Raw genomic sequence first — 27,279 nt, 5'->3', positions numbered from 1 at the left:
ACACACAGTCAGAACCATTTCATGATACATTCAACAAATCAAAAACAATTGTTATCTATTCTGGACTGATGGTAACATTTTGCTGTCAAGAAAAATTATGAAATAATATTTTCTAGCAAGCATTGAAAATTATCTCTCTAACTGCTTAACAACTATAATGTTTTTGAAATGGAAGAAAACCTTCTTATCATTTGAAAGAAAATCACATTGCAGCATAGCTTATCAACAATTGCATTGTCAAGTGGTTACTGTAAAGAAATGGCATAGAAATATTCCCTAAAGAAATGTTTATCACTTATTCTTATGTTATTATTTTCAAACACCTATTGTCACCGGTATTGTTATATGGTTATATTTATAAACCAGTTACATGCAAAAATAGGGTTTGCCCACAAATATGCATCTCATATTTGTACATAAATTCCGTTGAAATTGGCTATCTATAGTGGCAGTCAGAGAAAGATTTTGAACATTGAAATACATGTACTACCAACAGTATAGCTCAAATCTTGTTCTCTGGCAATACGAGAAAGAATGTAATAAACTAAAACATACATTTGGAGTTGGCAGGTTTCAAAGACAGGGATCATATATGTATTACTAAGCAAACCTTGATATTATCATCACCAATGTTTCTGATAATCCATTGAATGGATTTCCATTCTTCCCCACTCATCTCTTTTCATGCTAGCAGTGGAAATTTCTTTTCATCATTATCGGATCAGATATGATATGATATGATATGACAGCTGTCACATTCAGGCAAAATGCGCACAAAAGAACATTCCCTTATAACTACACAAACAACAACCCCTCTCTGTTGTTGTCTTTACATGTAGATTTATACCATGTAGCAGGGCAACTGCACTTGTCAGGAGTTAGTTAGTATCCCCAATTTTTTGGCAAAGCTTCAGGGGCGAGCCTAATAGTGTATATCATTGTGCATTGTATCATTTTACAACACTCCAGCCTCTTTGAACAGTTTCATCAGTTTGGCAAGTCACTGGAAAACAGTTCTTTGTCCACAACCAAGTGTTTTATCTATGACAGCGTTTTGGTGACCATCTGTCACCTTCCTCAGGGCAATGACGACTGGGTCTGTTATGCACTTGAAGTAGGTGCTGCTGCTAACAGTTGTGCATGTGTATTTGTGTAAATACTTTATGTTTGGGACTGCATGTGTTAGCAGCGACACCGACTTGTAGTTCGTAACAGAACCAGTCAGAATGCCCTGAGGAAGGTGACAGATGGTCACCGAAACATCCGTTTTGAATGTGTACTTGGTTGTGTACAAATAACTTTGTTATCCAACACTCTAGCCTTTTTTTTCCTGACTGGACCAAAAAATTCAACTTTTTTAAAGGTCCACAATAAGTTTTTTTTTCACATTTTCCCTAAACCCCAAAAATTCAAGAACAGCTTTCACACAACCTCACTGATGCAAACCTCAATAGCAACTGATATTCTCTTTACAAAAACACTCAGAACTTTGAAACGGTCCCCATGTGTCAATGCAGCCTGATGCAGGGCTCTGTGCCCGGGTATGTCGGTAGGTTCAACTCGTATTTCTGGATGATCCCCGGCGGAACGAACCTCCCTCCGAGGTAGTGGTACCTCCCGGCAAACTTCTCTGCACACTTCTTGGGTGCTGTCAGCGAGATGAGGAACTCTGGTTGGAGACCATCCGGATTGCCACCCTCTACATCCCAACCTGAAGAGTGCAGAAACAAAAGCGAGGGTTAGACGTACAAGCGATCAATGCAGGTTTTGAATGGCTCCTTGCCAGCTATGTCTGTCTTACAGGGTGGAACTTATAGTGGTACTTTAACTGAATTGCTGCTGCTGTAATGTGACTGTAAATTAAGATGGCCATCATCTACTGTAATTGTACTGACTAAGTACTGTTAGTACAGTAATGATGCTGGCATACAATCCATATACTAGTACAGGCTTTTCTCAAATAGCAAATTCAAGTACATTTTAACATGTGTGCATGACAACCCCCGCATTGTAAATATAGGACAATACATTTAAAAATGCCTATTAGTAATCTTTTAAAATTAGAAATTTCACCAATAACTGTAAAAGCACAATATCTGGTCTCCTACTTCACACATATTACGGCCAAAAAATGAGAATAAAAAAAATGCTGAAATCTTTTTGGTAGTGACATTTACTATCATTGTTTAGCACATTTGTGTCATAACTTCATACTTCTAGGATCTTAAAACCGTGCAAAATCGTGCCGTACGATGATCCCCTTTCGTGAGCCTACAAAAACTCCGGCCATGATTTCAAGCAAGTTCTCACATCACAACAACGTCATATTTTTGCATCATGGATGTTGCTATACATTGTGATAGTGTTGTTTGAACTAATCATTATATATTATAATATAGAAATTACTACTGTCTGTAAATAGATTGACTTTCAAAATCCGATTTTTCGGACCCTATATTGCTTGAGTTTCCATTAACGTTGTACCTTATACAGTTGTTGTGCAATAAAGTTTACTATTTGATTAGAATTGGGTTATTACCTGATGGTATGTCAATGCTACATATTGGCACCGTGACTTCCTTCAGTGTTTTCAGGACGTCGCCGAACGGCGGCCTAACCTCACCCTTGAAGCTGAAGCCGAACAACGCGTCCACGATGTAGCTGAAGCCGTCGCTGAGGAGCTGGGGTTTGGGGAGGTGCGAGAGGAATGGGATGTCCAGCTGTTCACACTGGAGCGTCAGGTTTTTGTACAGAGGCTTGTCCGTCCTCTTGGGGTAGAACACTGAGGGGTTGTAGCCCTGTACAGGGGGGGAAGAATTAATAAAGTGTTTTATGTACATTCACAAAGATACCATAATATATAATATACTAAGCTAGGAAGGGGATGTCCAGCTGTCCACACTGCAATGTCAGGTTTTTGTACAGAGGCTTGTCCGTCCTCTTGGGGTAGAACACTGAGGGGTTGTAGCCCTATACAGGGGGGAAGAATGAATAAAGTGTTTTATGTACATTCACAAAGATACCATAATATATAATATACTATGCTAGGAAGGGGATATCCAGCTGTTCACACTGGAGCGTCAGGTTTTTGTACAGAGGCTTGTCCGTCCTCTTGGGGTAGAACACTGAGGGGTTGTAGCCCTAAGATTATGGATATATAAGGAGTGAAAAGAATCGTTTTCCATGACATCTATGTACATATATGTATGTTACATAAGATTGTAAAATCTTTTAGCTGGATGATCAGATTTTTGTCTGTGACCTCTTGGGGTCAGGGGTGTAGTCCTAAATACATCTGGGAAAAGAAAAAAAAAACAGTTTTATCTGCATTCATAGAAGATATCGCAGTACCTACTACTAACGCTGATTCACCTAAATCCGTTATGCAACGTTATATCTGCTGCTTTATAAATTGGATTATTGAGGTAAAGTGTTAAATGCAACTGTCAGAAATGCCCCGAGAATTGCAAGCTTGAGAGAGACCTTTTCAGTCTAAATGCTTCCTTTGGAGAAGTATTCCTCACGTGAGAAACGGTTACCACCCCCCAAAAAAACACCACCATTTTCAACACCATGGACAGTCCTTTAAAATTGCAACATTTTTGTATCTGCAGAATTAGAGAAGAAATATAACATGAATAGCATAAGAGACAAAGGTAATCAACACTATCGGCATGAAACAGAAAATTTTAGAAATGATAGTCTATTCTTTTGCAGGATTAGCTCTTACCAAAAAACACATCAGATTTTGGTAACTTATAAGCGTTACAATTCGATTGTCAGTTTTTTTGCAGGGGCTTATCTGTTCTCATAGGGTAGAACACTGATGGGAACATAGTCCTTAATACATCTGGAGAAGAAAGAGACAGCATTTACCATGCAAACTTATCTATATTGTAACTTCATCTGTGTTTGTAGAAGGGATTGTAAGATTGAGAAGAATGACATGATATCAATATTAGATTGCAAAATCACAAGATCAAATTTAAGTTACTAGAGGGTCAGGTATGGTTTTTGCAGCTTGTCTGTACCTCTAGGGGTAAAATACTGATAAGTTATATAGAATTCAAGAAGAGAGGAGATAGAAACCTAGATTGTTTAGCATGAAAACAAATGTATTCAATTTATTTGTACAACATTCTATCTGCACTGGTTGATGATCTAATCTTGTAGGAAAATGAAACTGTAGATCAAACACAGTAAAGAGATATATCTGTATCTGTATATGTATCTATATATCCGGTATAACTGCCATTCAGCGTAACACACCAGCTTCGCAGGCACGCGGCGCGGAAGCAGCTGGTTATATTACACTGAACGACCTGTCACGTCTAACCTTCGCACATCTAACTGCTGCAGTGAGGCATTGTTTAAAGCTATCTAATGAGGATGCTTCCACTGTACTTGGTTGTAACGAGTTCCACTCTACGATCGTTCTAGGAAGATCTACCGGTAGTACCCAAGAAGGGACTTAAGTTGAATCTGTCATATTTCTTATTTTCCTCATGACTTCTCCAGTTCAAGATAATTACTCTGTGAATGAGGTCAGTGACCTCCGACAGGAGTATTGTGACTGGTCATGTCCATACGTTCACAGCTATAACTCACAATCCCTTTGCTGCATTTGTATGTAGTATGCGCGAGAAGATGCACAATGATTTTGGGGACCGTAGAAGTTGGTAATGTAATACTAGAACAGCAATGACATCTTGAACAGTCTACACCTGATGCCTGTAACCTTATATGCCGTTAGGCTGGCAAGCGCTCTCCAAGAAGACTTCCTTCCAGGCGCAGCTGGCAACAATAATCTGCTCTCCAAGCAGATGTTAGGGTCCAGCTTGTTTCTATTTGACTCTACAATAAAGTACATGTACATATAGAATACAACATGAGGTATTCCGTATCACCCAAGGTACCAGCCTGACCCGTGGGAGGGCTGGGACCTAGGGTGATGCGGAGTACTCAATGTTCTATTTTATTTATGTCATACCCACCCGAGAAAACACACATTTCAATGCAGAATGTGCCAAAGTTGAGGGAGTTTTGTGTCCTCAAACACAAAAAAACTGTAACAACATTGATTCCAAGCTCCGAATCTGGTTTTCGAATTTTCGGCAGTGGCGCAACTGGCGCGCTCGAAATGCATTTGAAATGTTCTATGGAAGCCTGTGTGATACAACTCCCGAACCCTATGTGATACGGATAATTATCACACGGTCTGGAACACCCGCATCAGGCCCAGGTATGACATAAATGATTGTATATCTACATCGTAGATTCTTCAAATTTTCAACCTAGTTCCAATTCTAACATGACCAATGTAACAATACATTCTTCACACTTACAAACATTTTCAGATGTCTCGCGCACACTAGTCCATCTCCCCCGTTGTTTCCCGGTCCGCAGCAGACGAGAACTGTGGCGTCCTTTTTGAGCGAGGTGAGTGGATACGACTTGGCGAGGGCGACGGCACAACTGAGTCCGGCCAGTTCCATCAGCTGATCCACGCTGTACGCATACTCATTAAACAACTCCTGGTCAATCTGCTGGGCCTCATCTTGACTGAAACATACAGTTTAGAAAAAAAAGGTATATTTACTGTTAAGTACTGATCAATTACTGACCGTATGATTTTAGGAAATCATACTCATTAAACAACGTAACTTCTGGTTAATCTGCTGGGCCTCGTCTTGACTGAAACATACAGTCGAAAAAAGGATATTAAGTAACAATATATTAGAGTCACCTAGACACTCAGTTTCACTGGACAAAATAAGAATCTTGGACATAGAGCCAGACTTTTTTACAAGAAGAATAAAAGATTCAAGCCATCTACATCAGGGCTTTACAACCATCCCTTAACAGAGACGGGGGGCGCCACAGACTTTTTCTGCAACATATGATCCAATGCTCACCGTCACGTGTCCTATCCTCATAACGTGACATCACAGAGACAGTGCGTTCCTCTTTCCTTGATAATGACTGGGGCTAATCAGTCAAAAATTGTTGTGTTGGAAATTGCAGTTTAACTTTGATACAGAATCCCACAGCCTTTTTGAGGCCTAAAGCGCATGTCTCACATAGCCGACCATGGCCTCCCGACCTTCTCCAGACCATGGTTCCAGGGAGCTACTCGTCAGCAAGGTCATCTGTGGTTGGAAGTTTTCGGGAAGGTTGCCCACTAGTCTTTGAAAATAAGCCTACTATAAACTTTGAAAAATTAAATTCAGGAAAGTTATATTCTGCTTGGATGCAATCAGAGAAGCAAACTTTAGAGATAGAATAGAATAGATTCCAGGCTCTCAATCCAGCACCGACCTTACTTAAGGGGTAGTCGAGAGCAAAGTCATGGGAAGGTCCTGAATGTGTGACACGAGCTTAAAGAGCAATGGGTTCTTGATCCACTGCGGTATTGGAAGGCAGAGCCCATCCCTCTCCTTCCACTGCCATTTACCTCTCCAACCAAAGTCAGGTACCTATGTTAAACACCATGGGTGAAGCAGGTCTGTCTCCAGCATTGAATTTCTTTCCATCCCACTCATTGTTTGGTTGCCACTGTTTTGAATTTTGAATTCTTCATCTTAAGCTTACAAAGATACCTTTTGCATCAATTTCAAGTCATTAAGTTCACAATTTGGGACGTAATGGGTGAATTTTTTTCCGTCCCAACCAGCAAATTTTCGTCCAGGGACGGAGGGACAGGTCCTGAAGACAGCCCTGGGGTGGAGTGAGGATTTAGCCAATTTTTGCTAAATTGAGTGCCTTTCCCAAGGATATAGCGTCTAGCCCAGTGCATCCAGGTATCCAGTGACCTTTCGATCTAGTGTCCACTAGTCTCGCCACCTTTCCATCAATGCCATATCTCCTTCCCACCAACTCTGATGGTTTTGAAAAATATTGCAGACTTAGATCAACCATTGCTTGTCTAACCATTGCAAAGGTATTACAAGGTGAATTATGTATAATTCTATCCCAATGACGTCAAGTGTCTGCTGGATATCACAGTATCTGAGGTACTCCTAGACTTTAAAGTGTCAAATACACATATGTCTAGTGGTCGGGGCGAAGAGGATTGTTAGGAGGGGGTCTAAATACAATGAGAATGTAGCTAAATGACAATTTGAAATTTTGTCAAAGAAAATTGACAGGATAGAGAGCAAAAGTGTAATGTTGCCCAAAAAATTGCGAATTTGGCCAAGACAGTTGACAGAAATATCTAGAGAACATAAAGAAATGATATAACGTACATTGTTGACCAATCAAAATATGTTATGTAACCTATTGATTTTAGGGTTGGCCCTTAACAAGAGCCATTTAGTAGTTGGGCAACCCTGGCTGTTCATGTAACAATGTGTGCATGCAGAACCAATAAATATATAAATCAAAATATATGGTCAAAACTTGCTAAACACTGCCCTCAACCTTACTTATTCCCCCAATTTTTAACTTCATTCAAAATATTCCTGCATCAATTATCAGGGTAAAAAATGGCATCAATTTGCCTCAAAACGTCTAACTAACATCAGTACGCCCTCCGTTGCCTTTGACACTCATTTACAAGTAAATTGAATCTTGCAGCGAGGCTATACTTGTTCCCCCATATACGAACCATGAAGGGCACTCGGTCTATTCATTTCAAGGGATTCACCTAGTAGAATAACAACTACAACATCAGCACTTCTCTGTCAATGGTATTTCGCATTCAGTGCAAGTAGGCACTGGACACTGGCATACAACCTTAGGCCATACTGATTTGATTATATGGATGACATCATTTGGGCACCTCAAAAATGATGTGAGCGTGCGAAAAAAATAAAAGCTGGGCCCCCCAAAAATTTTGCCTTCATTATGAAATCTTAGTGGTTTGGAAGGTTTTACACATTACTGAACTTACAGAACAATTGGTATGCCAAGCAGTTAATAAGATCCTTTTTTTTTTCTTCTTCACATTTTCTTGGTAGACTTCTCCTTGGGCTTGCAAAACATTTTGTGTAAGAAGTGAGTTTGCAACAAAATTTAGCACGTTTTACGACAAAAAAAGAGGCACTGTATGACCTTAGTATCCATTTTCCGATATCTTTTTTTTAGCAAATTACGCCATATATTTGACGTTCATTTTGCAGCTACTTTGTACAATTTACAGTATGGTTGCAAACTTCTTCATTTTTTCGCATGCGCAAATTACAAATATCATCGGATTCCTTATAATCCCGTCAGCTTGACCTATCATGCTACGCCAATTTATTTCCTTAGTTGAAAATAGATGTCTGAGAGGAAGACTTAAATTTGTCTATATTCACTCCCATAGGCCATACATATGTGATTTGACGGTTCACGTATAAAAAAATACTTTTTAACTGGAAAACCAATATCAAGAAATCAGAGTCAGAAGGGTATTAGTGTGTAAAACCCATAACGGCAAACACATAGTTTCGGGGAAAGAAATAGGCAAATGCAAGGTTTCCTCCAAGCCCTCTGTTGCTAGCTAGCTTGAAAAAATTTCTGTCCACCAATTGTATATTATGTTGTTCTTTACATTTTTTTGAATTGTATTCAATGTAAGTGGACTCCAGATCTATATAGAATAGAGGGAAATCTGTGAAAATTGAACACTAAATGGGGATATCAATAAAACAAACAAACAAAACGCTTGTCCTTTTGCTGAATTTTTTCCCAAAAATGTAATAGAACCAAAGAACAGAAAATAGTTTAGTGTGGCTCTAAACTCAAAGTAAAGGTATAGACTTTCCTCTCAGACTGTTTTCCTGTTAGTTCCCCAATTCAGGATTATCCTTCACATCCCGGAGTACCAAAAAAAGAATTGATGGCGTCTCACCAAAGACGTAAAGTACAAGGTCAGAATTTGACACCCGACTGACGCAGTATAGTTTACTTTAAAGGTTAGGCCTGGGAAAATAAATGTTCTGTTTCTGGTTTCAGTCCTGAAAAAAATAGATTTGGTAGGTAGGGATTTTTTTACATGATGTAACTTTTAGATTTGGGATGAAGAGTTCCAACAAATACATTTTAACAATGTAAAACATCACGTAATGTGGTATTTTTAACATCATATTGTATTTTTACAGACGTACATTGTAGAAGCACAAGTAGAAATTTGACAAACTGAACGAAGAAGTACACATTCTCACATCAACAGCTCAAAACCCTCATTTAAATTTGTTAATCACTCAGATGTCAGATCAAAAATCTTATATATTGCATACGGCCGACAAAAAAAAAGGCTACGGTCTGCAAGTTTTTTGCTAGGGTTGGTCGGGTAACCAAAAACAAAACATTTTTTTCCTAAGGCCTTATATAGGATCATCTGAAAGCCCAGAAACATGCACAAACACGTTTGAAGCCCTCAGGGTTACATACATGGGCCGCTCTTCCAGGAAAAAGGGATTCAAAGATGAGTTTATTGTGGGAAAGGTTATGAAAAGATCAAAAAGCAAAAGTACCTAAGGATGGGTAGAGCTTAGAAAGTCTGCAATGTTTCCTTTCGCTATGTCTATCTACGTAATTTCTCCACGTTTGCAGACAAAAATAAAACTACTCTCCTCTTAACATCACAAAACCCACACATTACAGAAAAAGTGGGATCATTCGTCTTCCATGCACTGTCTCGGAAAAAGAAGCAATAAACGTTAATATATACATGTAGTATATATATACATGTAGTACATGTAGTACTGAATAAACCTGTCATCATCATCATCATCATAAAACTTTTTTTATATGAAGTTAGCTGAAAGATGAAACCTTTGCTAACTTTTGGGAGCTTACTTTATAAACAACATGGTATCGATTCTAAAACTTCTGACAGATGAATAAGGAGGTACATTATAACTGTATGGCTTTGAGTTTGCGGGGATTTAATTTTACGGTAGGGAGAAAATTGAGTGTTCGCTGTGGTTTTAAGTTTGCTGTTGAAACAAGGGGGTAGGTGAGCAGAAGACAGAGCAAGCATTTTCAAGGAGTTTAAAGTTTGTAATGAAGCATCACTGTGAAAATGCAAACATTAAAGCCCCCCAGAATTTCAACATTTACTGTACCAACTCAACATTAGCCTTCGGGTATGAGTTAATAAAGATTAGTGCTTGAAGTTGAATTCTTTATTCAATTTGACATTTTGTCTTTTGGAACTATCATGGCCCCTTAGCTCATGGAGCAGCCTATTAATTAGTCTAATTAGTTTTTGTTAATTAGCAGGACTTGTGTGTAGCAAGATTGCTGATTCTGTCTGTAGAGATCCCAATCAAAGTCTGCAAATCAAAAAAATTTCCCCTTGATAAAAGATTGTTAGAACTTTTTGATTTTGATTCATGTCACTTTAGATCAACGACTTGAAATTTATAAACCCTAACACATTCCTAGCATCTTGATCTGCTGACAAAGATTCATATCGGGATATTTTCTAGTAGAATAAGCAGTTTTGCCAGATTGTAATCTCTAAAAGTATGTTTTCCTTAGATGTATATATTAACAAGCTTTCACCACAGTAAAATGCTCGTACTAGATTATCACAGTGACTACAGATGCAGTGTACAATTTTGATATTAACCTTTTTGGTGTAAAATGATGAATGGTCTTCCCTTATCTTTCAAAAAGCCTAATAAGGCCATGTTGATTTAAATGCATGACATCAATTTTCACCCGTTTCCAGAAAAAAGAATTTTTCGGCCATACTGTAAATCATACAAAGGAGCTGCAAAATGAGAAAGTACATGGCTGTAAATTGCACAAAAAAGATTTAAAAGGGATACTTAATATTTCTTATATGGCCATTTCAAAAAGTCAATTGCAAAGTCAAAGAAGAAGATGAAATGAAGAATCTATTAAGTATTTGGTATACCATACCGTTAAGTTTTGTTCATCCTTCCTGACTACGTAGATTTTATAATGAAGGCAACCCGATTTTTTTGCCAAACTTTTTTATTTAATTTGCAGGCTTGCATCAGCTTTGTAGTTCCCAGAGGATGTCATCCATATAATCAAATCAACAAGGCCTAATGAATAAATGTAGTGCAGCATCTTAATTCAAGTGGGGATGATCATAGGGTATATCGGGTGCTGGCAATATTCACGTCACATCGGTGGAAGACTTCCAAGAACATGAAAGGATACGTGCATTATACGATGACGCAAGTCACAGTAATTCGATACTTGGGTGGTAAGCATTGTTATTAGTTTGTTAAATGTACTTCCCGGACCTTTTGGTGCATGTGTATACATGTAACGGGGGGTGCCCAATATTCGGACGTTTTTTTACGCCCTGGAACTCACGGCGCTCCATTGCTGGTTGCCAGAGAGTGGTCAGGTTTTAATGAATGAATTTTGAACACATTCATCTAAAGACCATACTTGGACAAGAAATGTATTCATACTGTTCATGGGCCCTTCATGCTCCGCGTTACATGCGGAAGACGCTGTGAGACATTTTCACGAATGTACCTTCTGATTTAGTGCTACGCCAGATAGTGTGCCTAACTTCGTACGCTTTGGTAATTTTGCTCTCTTCGGAAGTTGGTGATGAAGTTAGGGAAATGTAAATAAGGCTTGAAGTCTGCTATATTCTAGCTTTCTTTTGACCGGAAAATTTTGACTGTGTGCACTTCTAACGTCATGTGAGAAGGGCTATATCTAGCGCATTCCAGCTCATGTTCCCACGGGAAATAGGCTACTACGCGGCCCGACGTACGTATTGAATGCGGCCCGACTTAGGAAATCATTACGACAAAACGACACCGCTTACATCAACAATACTCCGTCTACTTATTGGGAAACATCTTCGCCATCTCTGTATACAGTTTCCTTTTCACAGACGGTACCAATCACATGTTAGAGCGTAACAAAGCTGTGCGTTGAATCGTCCCGCCACCATCGCGGTCCAAAAAATGGCGGGAAAACAACGTTGTCAGACGACAGCAATGTTTACGTTGTTTTTCTTTGGTCGGTTTTCTTCTCAACAAACACTTAAAGACCCAAATTTTTAGTGTTTTATGAAATTATTTTTCTTATGTGTATGATAGCTGTGTGACTTATGTATCTGCTTGGCACAGGTCGTATATTTAGGTGCCGGGCCGTCTAGCTACGCAGTGACCCTCTACTCAGCGTTGCCATCATTATTGTCAAAATACTACTTTTCGACAAAACAAGAAATGAATATGTACACATATGTTTTGAATGTAAATGACAATTATGTGCATGAACTTGGGTTATTTACCTTCCTTATCAGCATAGTCATTGGACACAAACACGGCGTACTTATGCAAAATAAGATCAGTAAAAAACCCGTGCGATGTTCGGGTGCGTGCGAGGTTCGGGCGGCCCCCGTTAGGGCAGTGCCTATCTCTGTTTCTATAGCATTTGGGCCACACAGTTGTGAAAACACTATAGAAGGGGCAGCAAGTACACTAAGTCTTATACATGTAGGTTAGAATTGTACTTAATAACAGTAACAGTAACTGTCGTAAAACCCCTGTTAGTCAATTTCTCAGCATAGGGACATTTGTTCAGTTGTATCATGTTAAGAACTAGAATATTCTCAATATTCTAGTTGATATCTCATATAAAAATGAGAGTATTGAAATTGTAACAACAGAAATATGTTGGTAACCTTTAAAACAATTTGGAAGGATATGGTATTTGGGAAATATGATATCAAAGAGTAGGCATGATGAATTCTTCTTAGTGAATATACAGTATTAAGTACACAAACACACATGAACACACATGCTCTCATTTATACATTAACATACACACATACAAATGCACACAAACACAAATACACACACACTATCACGCACACAATCACAGTCACACAATTAAAAACATGTGCATGCACACACACACACACACACGCACACACACACACACACACACACACACGCATACACACATGAAAACATGTGCACACACACAAGAAAACATGTGCACACACACACACACTCACCCCATACACACATACCAAGTAAAAAAAATGCCCCTCTTTCACAGATCATTACCAAAAAGTTGCCATGCTGTCATACAGGTAACCTACCAGTCTTGTTTTATTATAGCAATCAAAATTTGTATCAAAGCATATCTAAGTGTGCATGGCTGGTGCAATTTAAACGTCACTACTTACTAACATGTGCGTCACCAACCTTTAGTGAAGCGTTCATGTGTGCTGAGCATCGTAATAAGGGTACGTTAAACATCATGGGCTATATGGCAAAGCCTTTAATGGATTCTAGGATGCATTTAGAAACAGGAAGTCATAAACTTGCCATACATTTTTTAAACACAATAAATTTTCATAGGAGTCTTTTGATGCTTATCTTTAATTATTTGCTGTATTCCTCCAACTATAGATAACTATACAATTCAACATTAATTACAATTCCTAAGAAAACATTATAATATCTTTATTTATCATCAAGCAAATACATTATAAAAATACACTGTAAATTTTTGGAAATCACAGAGGAATCTATTTCATAGTAGAGAAGAAAGTAGGCATTTGAATATTTGCATTCTTTAAAGTTCACAGTTGCAACAATACTGTACAGTACTTAGTACAGTCGTAAGACAATTTGAAAGTCCTGTCCATGTTCATGGTGTGGCAACTTTGTGGGGAGAGCTCACAACAAAAACACAAACCCACCACAGATAGTTTACAATTTCCAGAGTTCCATAATGGCAAAAAAAGGTAGTCCCATAGTCTTTTTGAGGCCGTAGGGGCAGAAGGTTGTTATCCACTGTGTCTAGGGCACGGTATTGGAAGGCGGAGCCTAAACTTCTCCTTTTACTTCCCTAACCAAATTCAAAGGTCTACATGTATATACATGTATATATGATGGGAGCAGCTCAAATGCGCTTCATGCCCTAAGCCATCCAATTTTCCACAGTGGTCTATACATTCTTTCAACATCTAAAAACATAAAACAATGAATGATATTCGAGCAGCCCAAAATATTACGGTGGCGTTTCTATGGTTACAGCAGACTGTTAACCGCTCTCATTGACGTCAATACTTTGATCCCCGGAAAGCTTTATTCAAGTCAACACACTTTAAACAGGTGGTACAGAATGGAGACCAATAATTTCCAATCACATATAAATTATTACTGCCATTTAGGAAGGTTTATAGCGCCTGAAAGAGCCATCAACATCTATACTGGGCAATTTTTCCAGACTACCATGAAAAGGAGGAAGTTATATGTCATACTACCCTGGGTAGGGTACGTTTGTAGGATATGGTCACAGCAACTTATCTTTTTGATTCTGGAACATGTAGAATATTTGTGTAAAAAAGATGGTATTACTAACAAGAGTGACAGTACAAGAAAATACATATTAAATGTTGACCTTCACCTGGTCTAGCCTAACAAACTACTGCTCTGTTTATTGTTACTCAAACACATTTATATACATGTGGACCAGCCCCTCCAGCCCTGTCCTGCCACTTGCTACATTAATTGAAGATCAGGAAGAGGTGAAGATGAAAACAGAGGGCCAGAGGGAAAACTTGAGTCTGCCTCAGTCTGATTTTTTAGGGCTTTTTCTAAAGAGGGGAACAAGGGCGCTGCACCCCATGCATTGACCATGGGCCTTTTTACCCTGGAACAGACCCTCTGACAAGCATAAAATTCTGATTGACCAATTATAGGAGATGTTACTAGGTTACATGTGGACACCGTCTTCAACTTGTCTGACAGTAATTGGGCTTCTTACTAGGAAGCATAAAAATGCCCTACATTAACTTAAACCCCACACTGGAAAAACACATATTTCACCTTCCCCCCACTTGGTCACTCCCTTCCCTTGCAATACTCCCATTTGCAATTTTTCCTAGAAAAACCCCATGTTTTTGTGTAGCTGTAGATCTTTCAGTTCAGCTCTGTTTTATCAAGATTTGGGAGTAAAATACTAGTAAATCAAATTGGGGAGGCTTAGCAATGTAGAGCCTGTACTTCATAAAAAAAAGGTGACTAGAAAGGTAACATTTGCAAGCAAATGCATGAATTTTTACCATTTCATGGTCAAACATAGCATTACTACTGCTCTGTTTATTCCTATTCCAACACATCTTTATATATGGTAACCATCCCCTCTAGCTCTGTCCTGCCACTTGCTACATAATGTAATCAAACACCACAGGGTGTCTGCTACATTACCAGTAACCATGGTGACAGATGACAGGTCCAGGTCATTGACCTTATATGTTTGGAAAAGAAGAAGAAAAAGAAGAGAAAGAAACTGAGCAAAAACAATATTTTTCCCTTCCATGGAGATGACATTAAAAAAAACCTAATCCTAAACTCTGCAACAGACCAATAGATATTGTATTGTCAAACTCAAAGCCAAGGTAGTTATAAAGGACTCTATCAATGATGGTTCATTATGTGACTAATAATGCCTACTGTGACTGCTTTAAAGAATAACACCCTGTTGACAGCCAATCAGGCTGGATTGTGTGTTGATTGACAGTTAGTAACAGCCCTTTCATGAAGTATATTGAATTTTCCATTCAATCATCACAAAGCAATATTTTCAGCACCAAGGACAGCATATGGACTGCAAAACATATTTCATAACATAACTTGAGTGACATGTAGTCTCATATCATACATGAAAAAAATCCATATTGACTTTTCCATTTTGATCCTAAATGAACAATATTTTCAGTAACATTTGGTAAAAAAGTTAACATCAACAGAATTCCACCAGGGTACATAATTCCACCACCCTGAAAAATACGTCCAAACAAGTCTCCAGCCCAACGTCCCCCAGTAACATGCACTCCTGTATATCTAAACTGTACATACCTGGTGAGTGCTGCACTAGAGATCTCTCAAACACACTGTTTTTCAAAGTGGCGGATTATGTAACCCAACGGATTAAAGTTAATGGAGGTTACCATATTGTATACAGTAACCCACTTATTAGAAGTGTAGTAAAATAGAAGCCTAACTATTGACCAATGAGAGGATTATAAAATAATGACTTTAACACCTTAATGTAGAACTTTGCAACAGATCACAGTATACCTATTGACCAATGAGAGGATTATAAAATAATGACTTTAACACCTTAATGTAGAACTTTGCAACAGATCACAGTATACCTATTGACCAATGAGAGGATTATAAGATAATGACTTTAACACCTTAATGTAGAACTTTGCAACAGATCACAGTATACCTATTGACCAATGAGAGGATTATAAGATAATGACTTTAACACCTTAATGTAGAACTTTGCAACAGATCACAGTAGATAGGGATCCTTTAATGCTAATCTACAAAGAAAGTAGGACATCTGTGGTTCATTATGTGACTAATAATGCCCACTGGGACAGCTTTGAAGAATATCACCCAGTTAATAACCAATCAGACTTCAATGTATGTTGATTGACAGTTGGTAAAAGACCATTAAAGTAGAAAATTAAATTTTCCCTTTGATCTCATATAAGCAATATTTTCAGCATATAGGACAGATATCTGATGAAAAACATATTTTATATAACATATATTCAGTGACCTAATATCTTAAGTGAAGTGAATTCCTTTCAAATTGTTGGTTTCATCTTGAACAAATATTGTTTTCAGTTCCAAGGAAAGACCTCTGGCTAAAAAAACATATCATACATGTATAACATATTCTGAGTGACATGCGGTAGCATACAAAGAATGAAAAGAATTCATAGGAAATTTTCATTTGACCCTGAATGAACAATATCCTTATCACCAAGGGAAGAAATCTGGCTCAAAACCATCATATAATATATTCTGAGTGACAAGAGGTAGCAAGTCATAAATAAAGTGAATTCCTTTTGAATTTTCCATTTTGATCCTGAATGGACAATATTTTTAGCACCAAGGAAAGACCTCAAAAACATCATTTAATATATTCTGAGAGAAAAGCTGTAGAAAGTCATACATGATGTGATTCCTTTTGAATTCTAAATTATGATACTGAGTTAACAATATTCTTTGCACAAAAGAAAAATATCTGACTCAAAAACATCATATAATATATTCTGATTGACAAGAGGTAGCAAGTCATAAAGTGAATTCATATGGATTTTTCAATTAACCCTGAATGAACAATATCTTCATCACAAAGGGAAGAAATCCAGATCAAAAACATCATATAACACATTCTGAGTGACAAGCAGTACCAAGCCATAAATGAAGTTAATTCCTTTTGAATTTTCCATTTTGATCCTGAATGAACAATATTTTCAGGTCCAAGGACAGAGCTAAAAAAAAACATATAACATATTCTGAGAGACAAGCAGTAGAAAATTATAAAAATGAAGTGAATTCAATGGGAATTTTCCATTTAATCCTGACTGAACAACATCTTCAGCACCAAGGACAGGCATGTCTTTGAAAATGCTAGATTATAACGTTCAGCTATCATGGTGAAATAGAAACCTACAGGTAAAAGCCTGGACATAAGTAGGGGATTTTCTTCTCCAGCTTTGAGCACACCTAATATTCTACATGCATTCCATTTTTGCGAGCTATTCCAAGATCAGGGTGCGCCAAAAGCATGTTGCATCATTATAGCATTCTTACATTGTATTTATACCATTCTGTTGACATTTGTCAAACATATTATCAAAATACAACTATTTTCCAGACATTCCTGAAGCTTTTTTGGAAGACAGATGTTCAAAACATTATGTTATGATCAACTCAATGTCTGAAATTAGCAAAAAATTCATGTTATGCTGTTGCACTTGAAAAGTGCAATTCTTAAAAATAAGCTTTTAAAGAAAATGTGACACACTGTATTAACCAAAAAGTGGCTTTGCTTGTCTTGGCCATAGAAGATAATAATGTGTGTACAGCCAAAAGAGCATTAATAAAGCAAAAGAAGAGACAATATTAGGGGTGGATACCCGTTCGCTAGGCCTGATTTTGACCTTTATAACATCCAAGAACAGAGTCAAAAAAAACTAAAGCCAAAAACCTGAGTCAAAAAAAACCTGAACAAAGTACAAATATATTTCTCTATTTTGTTTGATAAAAAGTGTTTTGAGTCTCCCCTCTGACAAAAAAGGCATTTAAAACAAGTGCAATATTCAAATATCAAACACTGCTTTATCTTGAAAGTCTTCTCCCCAAGAACTTTTATAGTTGTGCGTGTCAGTATTAATTATCTATGCTTGATATTGGTCTAATAAAACGAAACATCAACTGGACAGGATCAGGTCCAGGTTCAGGTCCAGACCTGAACCTAAATCTCTGGACCTAAACTTGGACTTGAACCTTATTAAGCCAAACCGGTATCCACCTCTAGACAATACCGTGTCATCTAACCTACAAACTTATCTAGAGTGACACTGAAATGTTATTGTGGAATAATACCTTTTGTATATATGTGTGAACTGTTATTATAACACCAATGCCACTCAAGCATGTCTGTTGTGTGTAGGTTTGCACTGTTGATTAGAAATAAACATGAGATGATGTTTTGCATTATCATTACTAGACATATGATATCCTAAACCATGCTGATATCTTATGCCATGTTGTGTCTAGTTTAAAAGAAACAAGAACTAACATACATTTCTACTGTACCGTGCTGAAATCTTATATGGTACTTCTTGTATTATGTCTTCTTCACAATGACCAAGACATAACACACATTGTTTATTTCACAACACTCCTTCATCAAAACATATCTCATGTATCATGAAAAACAGGTGAAAGCAGCAAAGGAAAACATAATGTTTTTGCTAAAACATAAGGCCACACCAATTTAATTCCTTGGTTCTCATATTTTTAGAAACGATAATGTAGCAAGCAGACAACATAAAAGCAGAGGGCAGGAAGGAGAACTTGAATATAACTATTCGATCCATAAAACTTAGTGCACCCAAGGTGTGTAAAACTGGTCCTATGGCTTTCTTTTCCAAATGTTTTTCCACTTGAGGCCAGACCAATTTAATTTCTTGGTTAACAGATTTCTTTTTTAATTTTAGCACAAGGACATCATTAAAACAGAAGGCTGGGGTGAAAACTTGCACCTGACCCTGTTCACTCCCTGAAACTGTGTGCACCAAAGTACAAACTTTCCTCTGCAATTCTGTTTTCATGTTGATTTTCCAATCTAGCATTTTTTTTAAATCCGTTAACCAAGAAATTAAATTGGTGTGGCCTAAGCATATTTTCAAAAAAATCCGAGAACCAACAAATTAAATTGCTGTGGCCATAGGTTCAAAAGAAATCACATCCATACAACTTCAAGATCGATCTAGAGCATATTGTCCATAAGCCCTCAAGCAGGTTTTCCTGGCGCACATCTTTGCCCCTAAGCTGGCATCACACAGAAGGAAAATTGCTCGTCTTATGGGTGTGCAAGCTCAAAAAGACATTTTCGGCAGCAATACAGCCGGGGTCCTCAATTACAGCACCATTTTTAGAGATTAGGCAATGCTCCTAAGTCACAGAGTCCTTTTCAATGTGATAAGGTAGCATCTACATTCTACTAAATATAATTTCACCAGGGTCCATAATTCCGCTACCCTGAAAAGATAAATCCAAACAGATCTCCAACCCAAGGTACCCCAGTATAATAGTCTCTAGACCTGAATATCTAAACTGTGCATACCTGGGGGGCTGCACTAGAGATCTCTCAATGCCACTGTTGCAGATTTGTGTAACGCAGTGGATGAATGTTAATGGAGGCTAGATTTTGCAGGCAAAAAATACTCTTCACTCTCTCATGAATTTGAAATTCTGTGACATCCTGGCAAACAAAACCGGTACAAAATTCGTTGAGTGTGACTTCGGCTTTGATACCTCATTTCAATCTGTAAATTATGTATGAGATAATATTACACGCGCATTTTAATGTAGCTAATGGTTATCTTTAAGTTGACATAGCACGTTGCCAGAACGTAAGCATTTAAGGCCGTGTTGGCGTATTTAGGGTTAATATCTCGCATATAGGTTCATTTAGTTGTGTCCAAAGACATATCTTATGAAACAGCTGTTACTCCAATGCAACGTTGACCAAAGAGAACAAAAGAGATTCGGCAGTTATAATTATAGGTTTAAATAGCAGGCTAATTGCCGTATACGCATTACGTTCTGAATACGTGCTGGTTGACATGTTTTATCAAGGTTTGTCCTTCTTTTACAAAACACAAAATCATAGATTAGAATTCCCCTTAAAAGGCCCCCATTGAAAACACAGTAGACAGACCCGTTGTGATCACCAGTACATTTTCATCAGTTCAACAGCGCATGAAATATTGAACGTTTAGATCTCTGATACCATCGCTGAGGATACAGCCAAGTTGGGAAACAAATATTGTAAAACATGAAATATTGAACCGTTTAGAGCTCTGATACTATCGGTGAGGATATAGCCGAGTAAGAAAACAAATACTGTAAATTGTGAAATGTCTGCGGCAATATTTTGTTGACTTCAAAACTATCACTTTCATATCAAGAAGAAATAAATGATTTATAAAACCAAATCACTTAAAGTAGTCAAATCCCAAGTCTCAGTATTAATGTTTTGATTCAGATATTGAAATAAAAATGTCATCAATCACACAAAAGGAACATAATGTTTCCATATTCTCCTAGTAACAAATCATAAATAGGAAGATATTGGAAACCTCAAACTTGCATACTGATTTGGTTAACCTCTTTTCCAACATGGCTGCCAGATACCAAGTTCTTCAAGGTCATTACAAGGTACAAAGGTCATTTCTACTAGTACAAATCATAAATAGGAAGATTTTGGAGAAATACTGAGACTTCAAACTTGCATACTGATTTGGTTAACCTCTTTTCCAATATGGCTGCCAGATATCAAGTTCTTCAAGGTCATTTCAAGGTTACACCGCTACTGAAATCAATTTTGCATCAAATATGTAAGACTGTAACTGGGTAGTTGAAGGTCAAACAAAATGTCTAAAGTTACAATGAATGTCAATATCAATGTTTTACCAACCAATTTAATTTTTAGTCAACAGCTAAAGAAATTTTGGCAGAAAATGTTCATGACTGTAACTGGGTTCTTGAAGGTTGAACAAAATGTCTAAATTTACACTGAATGCCAAAATTACTGTTAAATCCGCAACTGAAGTCAATAGAATATTGAAGGTGACTTTCAAAAACAGAACGTGGCGTCTAGGGACTAAAACAATCAGCCACCTATTAGAAGAAAAGAATCATTGCTGTCACAAAAGAAGGATTTCGCTATGCATTTTCTTAGTCTTACAAATCAGAATATTGCCTGGTTTAAGCAATTTCACAGAGCGCCCAACAGATCTGTTTAAATACTTTGTGTATTTTGTTGTCTCATTAGCCATACTTGTACATTTTGCATGATACTCCCATTGTAAAGTCAAGGGTAACATAAATCCAGTAAAGGTCATCAACATGTCGCAATCCAGTGAGATACTTGCTTTAGACTATAATTAGAGTTATAATCCCTTGCTGTCAGGCTGCAAGGGTCGCTGATGAATTATACATGTAGCACAGTTTAGTTCTCAGGCTTCTGGGCTTGGCCAGATAATCCAGTCACTGGCAGATGTGGCTGGCTGAACTCTAGGATTAACTAGCAAAACATTTAATTATCTTTAACTGGTATCTGTATCTGTATCTATATAGCCGGTATTACCGCCATTCGGGGTAACACACCAGCTTCGCAGGCACGCGGCGCGGCAGCAGCTGGTTATATTACACTGAACGACCTGTCACATCTAACCTTCGCATATCTAACTGCATGCATTGTTTAAAGCTATCTAATGAGGATGCTTCCACTGTACTTGGTTGTAACGAGCTCCACTCTACGATCGTTCTAGGAAAATACGAATTTTTAAACACATCAATCCTCGGTTGAAAAGTCTTATACTTAAAGGCATGGCTATTTCTTGTCCTTTTCTGAGCTGGTATTAGATACTTATTAGTTGGTACGTCCACCAGTTTATTAGTCATTTTGTACATCATGCATAGTCTGGACATTTTCCTTCTCTCTTCAAGTGACATCCACTGCAGATCTGTTTTCATTTTGGTGACACTAGCACCCCTGACGTAGTTGTTCGTGCAGAATCTGGCTGCTTGGTTCTGTACCCTCTCCAATTTATCTTTGTCTTTCCTAGTATATGGATCCCATACTGTTGCGGCGTATTCTAGGTTTGGTCTTACTAGTGATGCGTACGCAAGTGATTTCACCTTCAATGGGCATGCCCACAAATCACATTTGATCTGGTGCGTGTAATTGTGTGTAACAGTCTTACCGAGGAAAACCCTTTCCAGTTGTTGGGAATATACATTTGTAGTCATGTATAAGTAAGGCTTTGAGGTTTAATCAAAGCTGTTTAGTCCATTTTAACATTCTTTTTGCTGCCTAACCCTGTAACCTATAAATATATAAATCAAAGTTGGCACCTTTTGCAGGGATAAGGTTAAAAAAGATATTGGTGCATGCTATATATACACAGGGGTAAAAACATTTCATACATACACATTGAATTTCAAGATTCATGTAATGTTACCATGCAAGTCTTCAGATTATATTTTTCCTTTAACTACAGTGTAGTTCATTCAAAGTACAATTCATAATAGCCTGATTCTTTTCAGCCAATGAAATTCCTCATATTTTTGTCAGCAATATACCAAAATTAGCAGTAACAAATTGCAAGGATGTATCTTAAGCCTGGATATGTTCCAATTCCAAACGCGTACGTAAAGTTTGTGGCATCTGTGAGAGGATAATACGTGGGCCCGTATCTCCCAAGGATACAGATGTTCCGAGTTGCACGATAAATACGTGACATCGGGCCCAGAGGACATATATCACGCGCTGCAACCGAGCAAACCATTGAGAACGCAACAATTTGGGTTGGCCATTTTATATGTTAGAATTTTCACTCAAACCGCAATGAAGCATGGTCAGCTGTGGTGTTTTTTTCTACCTTTACCAAGTGGGTAATGTTTTCGGTAATGTTATATGATATTTATAAAGACAATTCAAACTCTAAAACTGGATAAAATTCTGGACGCTTCGAGTGACATCCATCACTCTTCTTCAGCGTCACTAAAGTGAACGGGCAAAACGAATACGATGCTAGTAACACGTAATTCTTACCTGTGAAAACCGGTTGAACATGTCAAGGACACTAACTCGTATGAAACGTATGCAAATGTCATTAAATGTATTCGTTTTGCCAGTTCATTTTAGTGACGCTGAAGAGGAGTGATTTATGTCACTCGAAACGTCCGGAGTTACATAATGTAAGTCTCTATATCTTATCCAGTACTGTTGTAGAGTTTGTATCGTCTTTATACATTGTTTACCTGGATGTCTGTCCTTCATAAACGTTATATAATTTGTTGATTCTGTTTGTAGTTTTAACCTTTAGCACACTGAAGTAGCCATTTGGCTACAGAGTGAGGCAGCAGGGAGAAGGTTAACAGCAATTACATATAACTCAAGAAATGGATTATTGTTAACCTTTAGCACTCTGAAGTAGCCGTTTGGCTACCAACTCTCTATTGGTTAAGGAGTTAGGCAGCAGGGAGAAGGTTAATATGACATTTGGCATGCTCTTTGCTGATTATGTTTAGCCATACCTAGTATGGCTCAACATATTGTTTTTGTTCATGTTCTTCTCCTCCTGCCATATCTTCAAATGGAATCTACTCAGTCATTTTTGGGCCAAACGACCTGAAATTTGGCATGTAGGTAAAGATTGCAAATACCCCCAGACGCTTTTTTTAATTGTTTTGAAACAGGCCTAAAAATCATTTTTATGGAGGTTTTTTGGGGCATTTTTAGACAATTTTTATATTTTGGGCTCCTGTGCCCTGGTATTGCAAGCAAGTGACCTGAAATTCGGTACAAGGGTGCCTTGAACATGTCCCTACAGGACTTCAATCACATTTCTGGTGTACATCACTTCAAAATGCTTCATTTTGGGGACTTTTGGGCCCATTTTCAGACCAAAAACAGGCCAAAAGTGGTATCCCCGTTCCATGTTCTATTTGCTGCTGGCCAAGGAATCCATGTTCTATCTAAGGATCCCCGAGTTCCATTTGCTACTGGCCAAAGAACACTGTTCTATTTAGGTCATCTGAGGTCATATTGCAGGAACACACGCAAGCCTTTGCAGTAAGAAGCTCTTGGGATCTCGCAGAACTTGTAGAGAGAATTTTTTGCACGGGTGATTTTGGAACAGTCAATTTATGCATCGGGAGGGAGATTGGCGAAGTATGTTGCCTTTCTACATGCAGTTAATATTTCGATTTGCCCAAGTATTATTTTGGGACAGCCCACTTCTTGCATGGAGAGGAGTATGGCTAAACATGCTGTATTTGCTCAGGGGCAAATGACGGCCTTTCTAGTTTGATTTTGAGCCCCTAGCTACACTTTTCGTCAATAGACTAATATAAATTCAGAAACTACTAGAATAAACAAGAACATGTATGCTTGCAAAGATCGATCTAGGTATAAACAGATGGAGTTAACATCATTCTGTATGGATGACTGCTTTATCGATAATACATTAAGGTCGACAATTGACATCATATTGAAGCCATCTTTTTAAGCATGTTGGGTCATTACAGCATTGTACAGTAAAGCGGCATGTTGAAATGACATATTTTTAACACTTGTTTCAGTAATAAGAATTCGGCTATCAAAATTGCTTCTATCCAAATTCAAAAAAAATAATCATACTTATCATTGTTCTTATTTCTAAACTTTGCACATTATCAAATTTAAGTCACACACTGCATACATGTGATAATTCATTTCTAAACTTTGCGTATATAGAAGTTATCATAAGATCTACCACACACTTCATATAAAATAAAATATAATAAAATGTAGAAATAATACCATTGACTACAACTACAAACTTTTTAAGCTGTACTTGGTAATATCACAAGTCCTAAGACCCTGAATTCATTTTCTGCCCTGGTCTTCATTGTCAATAACAGTAGTCATCTTACAAAACATTCTTTGCAAATTTTACAGATTATGCAGCTCTTGTTTCTTCGTTTCAATTTTAATTTGTTTATTCATGAGAAGCTCAAATCAGCCTGTTGGTCACTAGTTATTAAGGTCATGCGAGAGGAGGTAAGGGTCAGACAAGATAGAGGAAGACTATCTCTTTGGCTGGGATTGTCATTAAATGCGTGTGAATGATTTTGTCCAAGAAGTACCAAGCTCTATTTGATACAAGATAAATGACTGTCTCTCTCTTTGGGCGACGTTTGCCATTTGATATGTAAGAATGATATACTGTACAAGAAGTACTAAGTTCTGTTTGATGGACTAAGTACCACTTGAACTCAGCTCTCAATCACAATTACTGTCTATGAAGGTAGTTCTAAAGCGACTCTGTCCAAGAAATACCATATTTTTTGCCCCGTGTATTGGCAGATTAATAAGCATGTCAGGTGTACTGGAAGGTTTGATATATAGATCTGGAGTCCAGAATCTGGACTAAACATACGTCACCTGCGATTTGCAGGTAACGACTGAAATTGAAAGAACAATGTAGATATTATTTAAAAAAACTTGCGTTTAGCTGTCGAGTATTTTTCGTACACTCTTTATATAAGCAGGTCATTGCAGGCATTGCCACTCAATTGTGATAAACTGAAAGATAATGTTGGAGAGAGAAAAAAAAGAGCATTTGTTTGTTGTGTCATACTTTTGCTTTGGATCCGTGGTTTATGTGTTGCCTTATTGTATTATTATTTTGTTTATTTGTATTTTGCAAAATGAATAGTAAAAAACAAAGAGCTTTTGTACCCTTCTGACTTTCCACAGTTATGTCAATAAATTATTTTGTATAACTGTCAATTAAAAGATAGGTCAAATGTGAAGTATTTCTATGTGAACACAATGCAAGCATACTTTGTAATATATTATCACAACTGTATGTAACTGGTTTGAAAGATCAAAAATTTGAAATATCATTATTTCTTATTATTTTTTATTATCTGGTATTGAATAACTACTCACCATTATATCAGTGCATTAAGTCTTTTATAGTACATCAAATTTTTCTTCTTTGGTAGTAAAAAAGCAATATGGTACTGAAGATTTTCTGTTTCTGAATAAAAATTCCTATTGTTGTTACTGCAAAGCTGTACAGGTGGCATCTAAAGATATACCTGGTATATAGTACGTGACATTAATGCCTGCATTGTAAGTGTATGCACATGGCTGTATTCTCTAGGTAACCAGTAATGTACTCAGACCGGCCACATTACCACACACACTTATACAAAATCACTGCCTCGCTAACTGAGTTGTGGAGTAAATTGTTCCCCCGGGTCCCTAAATTGATAATCAATTATCATAAACGCCCAGAGCCATGCAAGAAAGTACTCCTGATGCCAAATTTCTAAATTTGATATTCAGCAAAATAATACTACATTAAACACACATGCTGCCCTTTGAATACACAGAACCAATTCACGTTTGAAATTAATTTTTGTTACAAAAACAAACAAGACTGATGTACGTATTACAAAATGTATATAATGTTTGTTTACAATTACCTTACATAAGAGATGTCATAATGAATACATGGAGTCAATTTGCGTTTGAATTTTTGTTTCTAAAAAAACAAACAAAAAGACTGATATAGAATTCAGATGTACTATGTTTACAATTACCCAAAATAATGTCATAATAAATACGTAGAGCCAATTTGCATTTGAAATTAATTTTTGTTTCTAAAAAGCAAACAAAATGACGGATGTCTGTACTGTAAAATTTAGATAATGTTTGTTTACAATTACCTTACATAAGAGATGTCGCCAATCTTGTGGCCCATACTTATGACTTCGCAATCTTCGTCAACGGTTCCGCCTTTCTCGGTACTGTACCGCTTCCGGAACGAGAAGCGGAGGCCGGAGGCGTACTTTCCCTTCCAGCTCTCCATGTCGAGATGTTTCGCGTACTAGTCCTTACACCCTCTCCTGGTCCTCCCAATTCACATTCCGTACAACCACACACGGAATCTATACCCCTGGAATTCGGCAGCACCTGCCTGGCTTTGTACGCAAACCGACCCGAGGTGACCCCAAATCCGGACGCACCCTTGAACCTGACGCCGTACCAGAAGCACGGGAAAGGTACAGTGGCAGTGACAGCGATAGCTCGGAGATTCGTCAGGTAACACTAGAGCTAACCCTGTACATTTACTGCATGCTGATGGAAGCTAGTCCACCCAGGGTGATGCCATGCATGTAAATAACGTCGGAGGCAGTACAAAGGAGAAAAAGATCCCTAACATCA

The 27,279-nt window shown here is 37.7% G+C and overlaps 1 protein-coding gene across 1 annotated transcript; it reads right to left on the bottom strand.

Annotated features, from left to right (window-relative positions):
- Window positions 1–1,140: 1,140 nt before the first annotated feature.
- On the bottom strand, window positions 1,141–27,279 carry LOC136425425 (NAD(P)H-hydrate epimerase). The gene is made up of 4 exons (XM_066414285.1): window positions 26,781–27,279; window positions 5,346–5,562; window positions 2,540–2,798; window positions 1,141–1,711 (listed from the first exon to the last, which is right to left on the bottom strand). The coding sequence occupies exons 1-4, from the start codon at window positions 26,921–26,923 to the stop codon at window positions 1,509–1,511; spliced, it is 822 nt and encodes a 273-aa protein (XP_066270382.1). The 5' UTR covers window positions 26,924–27,279; the 3' UTR covers window positions 1,141–1,508.

The sequence above is a fragment of the Branchiostoma lanceolatum genome, chromosome 19 (genome assembly GCF_035083965.1).
Source record: "Branchiostoma lanceolatum isolate klBraLanc5 chromosome 19, klBraLanc5.hap2, whole genome shotgun sequence".
Taxonomy (NCBI): domain Eukaryota; kingdom Metazoa; phylum Chordata; class Leptocardii; order Amphioxiformes; family Branchiostomatidae; genus Branchiostoma; species Branchiostoma lanceolatum.
This window is presented reverse-complemented; position numbering and strand designations above follow the sequence as displayed.

Excerpts from the sequence above, each read along its gene's own strand:
- LOC136425425 (XM_066414285.1), bottom strand. The coding sequence starts at position 26,923 with ATGGAGAGCTGGAAGGGAAAGTACGCCTCCGGCCTCCGCTTCTCGTTC. Across the intron at positions 5,563-26,780 it reads GGCGACATCTCTTATGTAAG|TCAAGATGAGGCCCAGCAGA; the intron begins GTAATTGTAAAC and ends TGTATGTTTCAG. Across the intron at positions 1,712-2,539 it reads TAGCATTGACATACCATCAG|GTTGGGATGTAGAGGGTGGC; the intron begins GTAATAACCCAA and ends TGCACTCTTCAG.